At 37.6% G+C, this 11,548-nt stretch overlaps 1 protein-coding gene across 1 annotated transcript; it reads right to left on the bottom strand.

Annotated features, from left to right (window-relative positions):
• Positions 1-8,266: 8,266 nt before the first annotated feature.
• Positions 8,267-9,407, bottom strand: l(1)G0004 (lethal (1) G0004). Its single transcript, XM_071599098.1, has 2 exons — positions 9,339-9,407; positions 8,267-9,210 (listed from the first exon to the last, which is right to left on the bottom strand). Exon 2 carries the CDS (start codon positions 9,173-9,175, stop codon positions 8,495-8,497), a length of 681 nt encoding a protein of 226 aa, XP_071455199.1. The 5' UTR covers positions 9,176-9,210; positions 9,339-9,407; the 3' UTR covers positions 8,267-8,494.
• Between the last annotated feature and the right edge of the window lie 2,141 nt (positions 9,408-11,548).

The raw sequence follows: 11,548 nt of genomic DNA on the forward strand, positions 1-11,548 counted from the left end.
TTCAATCACCCATATTCCATCAATGAAGAGAATATGTTAGACAGAAAGGAGGGCAAATGCTAGGGTTTTTAAATGTGATGGACAAGGAGAAGAAGTTGCCGTGGGGAAAATGTGAAAAAGTCAAAGAAATTGAATGAAAATGAAATATTGACAGGCAGTGGTATGTTGATTAGGCATTGATATAGAAGAGAGAGATCGCGATATAGAAGAGAGAGAAGGAAGAGAGTGGGTTTCTAAATGCAGACAGAAGTTGCAAAGAAATGAAGAAAGAAATAATATGGCACAAAAGAAAGTGAACGAAGTTTTCATGATACTTCTATGAAGTTAATAGTCATTAAGGGACTTCCAAATCTTTCTTTAATATACGTAGAATGCCTCGAATGATCAGTGAATTCCACCAATAACACAAACATACTGACTTACCTTAATAAATGTGTGACTGATTTACTAAAAATATTTTACCGGCACCTCAACTCCTAAAACGCGGTGAAAACTTCAAAGGACACTCATAAATACTGACTGATTGAAAAAAAATGAAAAATTCCACGAAACATTGGCCCAAGCTTGAATGCATGCAAAGGGATTCAGGTATTCAGACAAATGTCATGGAAATACGATATATTTCCATGTATAACCATTTTCTTTCAACCATTGAAATAAAATGAATTGAGGTACAATCGTGTGATGATTCCTTGGTTTAAGAAACTGTTATTTAATGACTGCTGTTGAAGTTATATCCATTAATATTTGTTTATTTCCTGCAAAGTTTAAATAAATTTTTTTACGGCTGAGTTTTGGTTAACTCCCATGTAATTCATTTGCCCCACCTTCATCCTAATGACTCTACTGAGAATGACTAAGTGCCTCTGTTCACATTTTTTATGAACGATATTTGCCCCCTAGACATTTCCTTTGGTTCATACAATCAGATTGCAAAACACATGAACCCATTACTCATTTCCAAACATTCAATACTAAATGTCCACAACGGAAATTTTCTCCATATATTGCATTTTATAAAAGTCACAGACATACAAAATAAATAAAGATACCACTGCATAAAAACAGCTATACATTTAACAGTGTATTTGTTGCAGTAGTTTGCAATGTTATTATATGACTTACACAACACATCACCTAGTGGGTGCAGAAGCTGGTTAATGCACATTTTAGCAGAGGGCTGCCATTAACAAGGTTTAAGTTGGACGGAAACATAGGCCATACTGTCGAATGACTACTGCTCCCATCCAACATCCCTATCCGATTCCTTCCCTTTCCTCGTTTGCCTAACATTCTCCCCTCTATTACAGTCTTCAACATCCCACTGCCGGTCAATACCCCCTTCATCCACTTTTCCTGTCTCCATAGGATTTCTCCCAACAAACCCCTCTCTTCGCCAACCATACCAAATACTTCCTCATTTGTTTTCTTCTCTGTTCATTTCACCTTCTCCATTCTTCTCCACACCCACACTTCAAAAACCTCCAGCCTATGTCTATCCTCCCGCTTCAATGACCACATTTCCGGGCCGTATATAGCTACGCTCCATATCAATGTTTTTTACAAGTCTTTTCTTAATATCCTTACTCAACGTCCTCGTCATCAACTCCCTCCTCCTTGTAAAAGCCTCTTTGCCTAGCGCAATTCTTCTCCTTACGTCCCCACTACTTTGACCGTGTTGCTCCAAAACACTTCCGAGATACGTAAACTGTTCTACTTACTCTAGTTTTTGTCCTCAACAGCAACCCCTTGGCTTACTGACAAACTAAAGCTTGGTCATCAGCAAACCTTAACTGATTTTATGAATTCCCCGCCCACTTTCATTCCTACCTCCAGTTCTTCCCATGCCTCTTTGATCATTTCCTCTACAAACAGATTTAACAGCAATTGTGATAATGGGCAAACCCTGCCTTACACCACTTCCTAGTACTGCCCATCCGGACTCCCAATTGACTCTATCAATGCTTTTTCGAAATCTACAAAACAAGCAAATACCTCCTGGTTGTATTCTATATTCCTCTCGGTTAATAATCTCATTACTGCAATGGCATCACGCGTACCTCTCCCCTTCCTAAAACAAAACTGGTCATCCCCTAAGTAATCATTTGCCCTACTCTCTATCCTTTTGTTTATGATCCTGAAACAACTTTAGCTGCGTGAGATATCAAACTTATTGTCCTGTAGTCCTCGCATGATGTAGCCTTTACCTTTTTCGGAATAGGAACTAAAACTGATCTCACAAAGTCTACCGGCCAGATTCCTTCCTCATAGATACTACGAATCAGCCCATATAGCCTCTTCCTCCCACATTTTCCTAAGTCTTTTAAAAGTTCCACGGGAATGTTATCCACCCCCAAGGCCTTATTTAGCTTCATCTCCCTTAATGCCCTTTCTATCCTCATTGTCGAGTATGCCTGGACCTAAGCTATCTTTCTCTACGTCATGTTCCTTTTCTATGTCTAGCTTTGTTGGTCTAGTTCTTTACTATACAGTTCTTCTATATATTCCTTCCATCTCTCTTGGATCTTTCCTGTGTCAACTATTACCTTACCTGCCTTATCTCCAACTGTTAGCATAAATCTCCCTTTCTTACTTCCCGATAATGATTTAACTTTGCTGTACAGCGCACTGATTTCACCCTTCCTCTGCAGACTTTCCATATCCTCGCACTGCGTCTTCCACCATGCTTCTTTTGCTTTATTTGTTGCCCCACCTCAATTTATTGTTCAATTCTTTGTACTTCATTTTGCCTATCTCTGTATTTACATTCTTCCATTTTCGCCGCTCATCCATCTTTGTAATCATTTCATCCGTGATCCATGGTTTCCCAGTCCTTTTCGCATTAATGGTTCCAATAGTGTCTTTAGATAACCCTTTCTTGATACATTCCCATTTTTTTTCAATAGTACTTAGCCCTTTACCATCCTCCGTAATTTCCTCTACAGCCTGTTGGTACTCCTTAATTTTCCATCCATTTAATGCTTCTACGTACCATTTTCTAACTCGCCGCCCCTGCCTTATCTTTTTGAAACAGATGCTACATTTCATAACATCTAAATTGTGGGTATCATAACATCTAAAATCAGAGGTCCATATCCGCTCGCGGGAAGCTGTGTGAATTATCACACTGTTCCTAAACACCTGTGTCTAACCAGAATATAATCTAGCTGATACCTTTCTGAGTCACCTGGCATTTTCCCATGCATACCTGCATCTTTTATGGTATCTAAACCAAGTGCTGGTGATGACTAACCCCCTTATTCCAGCAGAACTCAACTGCTTAGTCCCCACGGTCATTCCTAGTGCCTAAACCATAGTCCCCGACCTCGTCACCATCTCTTCCTTCGCCTACCGTCGTATTCCAATCCACCATCACTATCAAATGTTTCACCTGCAGGAACACACCCCGATTATGTCCTCTAACTGATCGTATATCCAATCTACCTCTTCTTCCTTATGGTTGCTTGGTGGCATGTATACCTGAATAATAACCAAGTTCGTCGGTTCTGCTTTTATCTCTACTAGTAGTATTCTATCCATTACCCTCTCTATGTTGACTACGCTTCTTCCTATCTCTTATTTAATACTATGGCAACCCCTCATTGGCTCTCGTCCCCGCCGCTGTATATTATTCTATAATTATCACTCCAGTAATCCCCGCTATCCTTCCATCTCACCTCGCATAGACCTAAAATATCTATATTTCCCCTTTCTATCTCTCGCTTAATATTCTCCAATTTCCCCATCCTCATCATTGTCCTAACATTCCCCATTCCTATTCTAACTAATTTGGTCTTCTTCTCCTGCTGCTGCCGGTTTTCCATTGCAAGGGTTTCGTTGGATGACGACCGTGGAAGCCTTGCCTCCCCCGCTGCCGGGCATGACACACGGCCGATTGGGCCGAGCCCCGTAGTTGCCAGGACTCAAAATATCTGTATAGGCCATCATGTTAATCTTGGGGAAGATAATTGAGGTGGTTTCCCATTGCCTTCCTCAATAGTGTTTTTAACGTGACACCATCACTTATTGGCCGCCCCACTGGGGTCAGACACCATTGCAGCTGCCTCAATGAGCAACAGACGCTGTGTGGACCACCTTTCGTCTGGCCCCTAACCTTCGACCTATCTGGCAAGGGTGTCCCTACCAGGGGCAATTATTATTACTCCCGCCAGCACAGCTCTAGGGGTCATCGGAACGCACAAGCCCTTCCACCACGTCAAGGTTGTAGTCCGGGGAGGGATATATATATATACATATATGTGTATATATGTATGTATATATATACATTTATTTATAGATTCTTCTATTTTTCCCCTCTTTATCCCTGCCTACCTTATTGTACTGCACTCTTTTCTTCCTCACTCCCCCTTCATATATATATATGTGTGTGTATGAAAATGTGAATATATATATGTATATATATATATTTATAAAAATATATATATATATATATATATATATATATATATATATATATATATATATATATATATATATATATAAACATACATACATACACATATACATTTTTATATATACATAGATTCTGAAGATGACGGCGGTGTCATTGAAACATTAATACAACATCAGTGAGTGTCCTTTCTTTGTGTTTCTATGGTTTAAAAATCTACCCAACCACACACACCACATAAAAACAAGCCCACATCTGATTCAGGACTCAACCTTTGCATCACCTATTTCCCCGAATCACACAGACTAAAAACCTTTCTTTAAGAACTGTTTCCTATTTTACATGACAATGACGGGATCTCATCCTTACTACCCCGATGCTCATCTATCGCATACAGACGACCCGCCAATCTCAAAAACCTTCTGAAATCCACCAACCCTTTGCCGCCCCCCCGTGACAAGTTTCCCCTACTTGCAACTGCCCCCGATGTAAAACTTGTCTACTTAATAGATCTACTCACCTTTCCCTACATCCCCTCATTGGCCCCTCACCTCGTTCCCACGCTAATTGCCGCTCAAAAAACATTATTTATCTTTTGTCATGCAAACATTGCACTTCTTTTAAATAGGTGAATGCATTACCCCATTATCCATCCGAATGAATAATCACTGGTACTACTATAATTCTGCCTCACTCTCTTCTCTTCTTATCCCTTCACATGCAAATTCCTACAACCTTTCATTTGACCAGTGTTTTGCTCTCAGCATCATCCTAGAATCCCTACCCGATTCAGCCACCAATATAGAGGTGAGAACTTGAGAATCTGTGTATATATTATCTTTCCGGTCTTTCAAAATTCCCACCCTTAACCGCCATCTTTAATTTCCCCCCCCAGCATTCCCTACACCTCAACTCCCCTCCCCACCCAGACTCCTTTCCCCTCTCTAGCATATTTTCAGTCTTACTTGAAGGAGGCCAAAAGCTTAAACAATTTACCGTGTGAGTGTGCTTTTAAGTGTTACTATTTTATTTGTGTTCTATTGTGCCGTCCCAATATTATACTGCTTGTGTGAGTGTTTCAGTATAATCGATATATATGTATATATATGTACAAAAATATACATATATATATTTATATATATATATATATATATATATATATATATATTGTGATGTACCTTAAGTTGAATCTCTTCTTGTACCTGAAGATGGTTCCATGAACTGAAACGTGTTGTACCTGTACATGACAAATAAATCTGTGAAAAAGTGAAAATTTGCTTTTCTCATAATGACAAACTTTTACTACATCTCACCTGAATCTGTTGAAAAATGGAAAGCACTCTACATGTATAAGAAGCAAGAGAATCATCAGCATATAGCAAGAGTCATTAGTATAGCCAGAGGGTTTTTCGAGAGAGTTGAACTCCCTAAATTTTACAATGCTTACAGATACACCAAAGAATATTCTTTTGCTCCTCCAGTAACAGATATGACCATGGGGATTTGATTATTCATTTTTCGAAGATCTTTCATGGTACTAGAGCTTATGTAAGAACCATGTCTTCAGCATGACTCAAAGCTATAAAGCTAAGGTTTAGCAGGCAGGTACAGAATCCAATGAGTAATCAGATTGACTCTAATGAAGAAATACTGGTCATGAGACGAGTTCTATTTCATAATCCTCATAAAAACTGTACCATAAGATTCCTACTGGTTTTAAGTTGCCTCAATTTTTCAAGAACACTAATTATAAGGCTATATTGGTTAATGACCGGATGTATTCTTCCCACTCCCCCTCATGGACCTCCCTCTGTTCCGCAGCTCCTCTCCCCCAACCGCCCTCTCCCTCTCCCACCCATACCAGTTTCCCTTCTCTTTCCCTTCCCTTCTCTCACCAGCACCTCCCCTCTCCTCTGTCTACTATGTAAAGCTGTGTCTCCTGTGTACTTCACCTGATGATGACTTTGTGAGTCGAAACCAAGGTCAAGTATAATAAAATATACACGAAAGAACAAAGTATTTTCTTTTCCAATATGAATCACCTCCACAAAATAACTCAAAACCATTCTATTGGGCAATGCTCAACAATTATGCACTTTATCACACACGAAAGCCACTGTTGGCACAAGAAAAGGAACTGGCCGCACAAACTAAGCTGATTAGTTCACATTTTAGGGCTAACTATGAGGTGAAATCTATAATCATACGTGTATGCGTACATTAACTGATGAGGTTGCAATATTGATAGTGGAGGACACGTATACAGCTGTAGTGAACCTTTGGTTAGATAGATGCCTTAATGGAAATATCTGTTTGCAGACGGGCCACTTTTTGGCACACTTGACCTACTAAATACATGTTTTAAATTTGTGGTCTAGCAAGACCCAAGATGAATTTTAGCAAACGTAAAATTCACAAGTTAAGAAAAAATTAGCATAAAACCCCGAGGGTGAGAGGTGGTGATTGAACTGTCAAATTTTGCCATGACTAAAACATTACGCATTTATGTGCAATACATGTTTTTCGAATTCCCAAAATGCAGTGCAATCAAAAAACAATAAAACTTAATAGTCTTTCTCTCCTCTTGGCTGCTTTTTCATTTCCCCCTTCCTTACGGACAAAAATTGTAGGACTAATAAAATAGCACACACAGAGTGGCAGTAAAGTGTTCCACGACATAAATGAAAAAGTACAAAAATTATTACCATTTCCATCAATGAAACTAATTTACCAATTTCAACTGATTAAATTGCAACGGAAAAATTCCATAACAACAGTGGTGGTAACCTTCCACTTTCATTTTTTTTAATTATGGTGATTTACATCAAATTAAGAAAATAATTATCCCAAAATCATATTTTCTTAAGTTCAAGCAAAAATCGTGCATTATCACGCACAACATCATGACAGAAATAACTCCCTTACACAAGGCAAAAGTAAATGTTCGCATGATAAATTGTGGTAAGATACAAAATTAAGTTTAGGATAATAATTGACACACCTGTTCGTTGTGTGAGTACTCAAAGCACCAACTCTCACATTAGCATTACTGCTTTGGCCACACTTGTGAATACATGGCACCAAATCATGCTGCAACTGGTCCACAGGCACATAGTATTGGTCCTAATTCTTGCAAGTGAATTAAATTTTCTTTTCTTTCTCTCTGGGCACAAAATGTGGAACGGACAATAAAAAAATGGGTCCCCAGTCTTATTTTAAATACAATATTAGTATTAGAAGACATTTACCTTTTACATAACTTTCCAGGCGAACAACAATCATATCTTGTAATGAACTTCTTGAAAATTTCTCAACATCACCACTCATGAATCTTAAGAAGGCGGTAAAAAATTCAACACTCATCAACTTTTAACCACGACAGTTCAACAACTGTCTTAATCTCGCCAAAGTAATATCTTTGGTGGAGTTTAGAGAAATTCCTTCTTTATTTAGGAAATTCACAAATTGTTATCAACTCAGAGGGTTATTGAAAAAACTGAATGTGAATCAGAAAGAAATAAACACTACAACATGCAATATCTTTCCACAAGTACACCAACCTATACTGAAGAAATCCAAAAGAGAAATGAGCATAAAAAACAATCCAATGCTATGTGAAACAACAATATATAATATGACAACTCGCATTTATTAGCAGTTGCACCTCACCTAATTTCGTGCTGAAGAAGGAATTTCCTCGCAAGACTAAGATACATCCTCCAAATGACCAATCAACCCATGGATGTGTAGCAACTCTAGTAAGAAATGCATCGAGCTGGTAATAGGAAGGCCAGCGATTTCAAATGAATGGAAATGGGGTTTTTTGTTAGTTTTTCCTTACTATTGGAAGAAATGGAGAACTATAAAATTAGACAACAGATTTATTAAGGAAAGTGTACACTGATCAGTAGCTCACAATCACGTCTGATCAAGCAAAATTGCTTATCACAGTGTCATTAAGCGTCAGAAAATGGTTGAATGAATATTCTGCAGCCGACGATGACCGAGAACTACTGATATTCATCACCCAGGAGTCCACACAATTTTACAACGATAAATAATTAACAGAATTATGAAAAATAATTACAATCTTTCTGATGTTTTAACAGCCACATTTCTTAATTGACCATATACTTTCGACGGTGGTGTGCCAAGAATCAAATTACATATTGCTCTTCTTGCCAGCTGAATATTTTTGAAAGACCCTAAAATGTGAATTTTTGAATCTGCAAGTACAATACGGGTCTTAGTAACATTTTCAATGGTAAATTTTGTCTTTCCGCCCTTTCCTGCTAAACGGCCAATTGCACGCGACAAATGATCACCTTTGAGAGATTTAACGTCCTGAATTTCAAATGATTCCACAAATAAATCGTCTAGCCTTAGGAGGGCTAGAGCATCTTCCACTGCAAACCCACAAACAAATGCTTTCACAAAATCTGCTGCTTTTTGCAAATTTGCAATGTCTTCAGTTTCGGAAGACGTCCTAATTTCTACAGTCCTATTCTTTAAATTGAAACGAATTTGAAGATTTAAGTATTTCACTATAGGTTCAAATATTTTCATCCAATTTTCCTTGAGTGGTCCATATCGGTGAGACGGTACTGGTATCTTCCTCATCTCTGCATCTAGTTTGCCTCTTTTAGCAACATTCTGAGACAGTTGAACTTCATCAGCAACATCCATTTCCACGTCATTATTCACCGAACTCCTCCTTTTAACAGCTTTCCTAGCTGTTATTGCACCAGCGGGGCCACTCGACATTTTGATGGAAATTCACAACACCACAGCAGCTTGAACTGAACAAGGATTTCATTAGACCAGTTGGAACCCACCAACATTAGTTTAGTAAAAGATCAAATTCATTCGCATTAAGGAAACAAAAACGTTCAATGCTCATGAATTAATGAATATTAAATATACTCACAATTTAAGATATAATAATTGGAATTTATATGTTTATCAACCGATTGCCATGTGGTCTTCAATGCGTAACGCGGAAAGAAAGCGTCATTTGTTTGTTTGAATATCGTTGTCTGACTTAAGATGTCGCCACAGCGACGAGCCGTAATTTCAGTCCCTGCAGCTTAAATTTTTACTAAGGACGAAATATCCAGAGTCAATGAACTTTCCGCAAAATTACAAATCTCATACAGACAACAAAGTTGACTTTAAAACAAAATTACTAGGGTCAATGGACGGGAAAAAATAAAGAGAATTGACAAAATTACCCGTATTGTGGTCACGTTATATAAGAAAACCAGTTGACACAGACCTCATAACTGCATGCAGGATTATCAGTGGTATCCTTGACCACATGCATCAAAATTTCCCTTCATAATATCCTATTAGCTCTTCCAATTTACACATCTTTGCCTACGTCCCAGTCAAGAAAATCCTCTACATCTTAAGGTGCACCCCGATTCCTCTTTCCTTTCATCCTATAACTTCGTGTAGATTCACTTCTTTAGGGTTTACATCAGTTATCTGTCACATCGCCAGCATCCTTTGCTTGAGAACTTATCCTTCCCTTGTGTACTTCTGCAATAGTGCATCTGCCACTTTACATTTACAGAGATTGAGCTTAGTAACTGCCCATTTGTCTGCGAGGGGTTTCTTTGCTCGAGTAATCTTCTGTTCAAGCCTTCATGTCCATTGAATTCCATCCAAATTATTGTGCTGATGTATACTTAACAAGATGAAAGATAACATCTGTATTAAGTTATCTGCTTTGAAATAGGCATAATTTTTCTCTGTTACTATGTTGGTTTTCTATATTGCCAAGATCATTGCATTTTCCCCAATAGGATTTCAGAATTCTCTGCTATTGCATCGATGCCGTGAACATATAAATTATAACCTTCCCTATTTACATTCCTTTGAAACCTTTACTCTGCTAATTACATGTACAGCCTAAATATACCACTACTTTATTATTCCTTACCGTAATATTTCCTAGGAGCTGTCCAGTCACTTCATGTACATTCAGATGAATATAAATAATCTTCAGTATCAATTAAAATCTTATTTAAAATTATTTTTTTCTCGACAAAAAACCAATGATGCCTAACTTTTAAACTATCATAGGCAATTAACTGACATTTAAATATTTGAATTAAAAATTCAAAAGCTAGCATTGTCTTCAGTTCAGTGACTTAATGTATAAGTTCGGAATAAAATCCTAAAATATGTAGCACTAGAATTGTGTTCTAACAAACTGTCATCCATAGATTCTTGTAGACTGAAAAACTACAGGATAGGCTCCTGATACTCCCTTAACCATCCCAGTTTTCCCATCAGATGCCCTTAGTCTATAGCCTATTAGTCCATAATGTTGGTATTCATGCAGTTCCATATTCAACCTGTATACAGTCAATTTTCAAGTAGGTTGAGAACAATAAGGATTAAATGAGACTAAATCAAGGAAGATGAAATCATTTAAATGGATTTCTCCTTTGTATATTTTGCAACACCTTTGGTACTACGTGATGGAAGACTTCATAGGCTAAATATTTAAAGCAGTGCATAGGAAGTATTAGCATTCAAGTTTTAGAATGCAGGGCCTTCAGAAAAATGATTTTTGTGGTAAAAACTTATTAGATAAAGTAACAAGATACTCCTTGGAGTACTCAGAAATAAATTAATATTAAGAAAAAAAATGAGAGATATCTTAACCCCATTGTTCAAAGGAAGGCATCTTAGAAATGACCAAAACCGAGTTATCTTGAGAGTTGCTTTGCTACCATTGTCAATTGGTAGCAAATCGAAAACCTTACAAAATATATCATGCCTTGTCTTACACGGCTGATGCCATGTCTTCAATGCATTTAATAATAGTGGTCATCGCTAATCTTTCTAAGAGAACACATTGAAGGTGTGTACTTGGGTATAAAGCTTTCTCACTAATTTTCATTTGCCTGAAATGTCTTTACCAGGAGGTTTCAGAAAGGATCCTGTATCTCACATAAATGTACATAGACACAAAAAATAAAAGTAATCATCATATTCTCATGGGAAAAAACAAGTAAAAAACATTCCCAGGCATGTCTAATGTTTGGGGTTTCCTGACATTGTCACTTAAATACCTATTAACCCATTACATCCTGTTCATTTCATAATCTTTTCGAGTCAAATGAA

Source organism: Hetaerina americana, unplaced genomic scaffold (genome assembly GCF_022747635.1).
Source record: "Hetaerina americana unplaced genomic scaffold, ioHetAmer1.1.p SCAF_1, whole genome shotgun sequence".
NCBI classification, from domain to species: domain Eukaryota; kingdom Metazoa; phylum Arthropoda; class Insecta; order Odonata; family Calopterygidae; genus Hetaerina; species Hetaerina americana.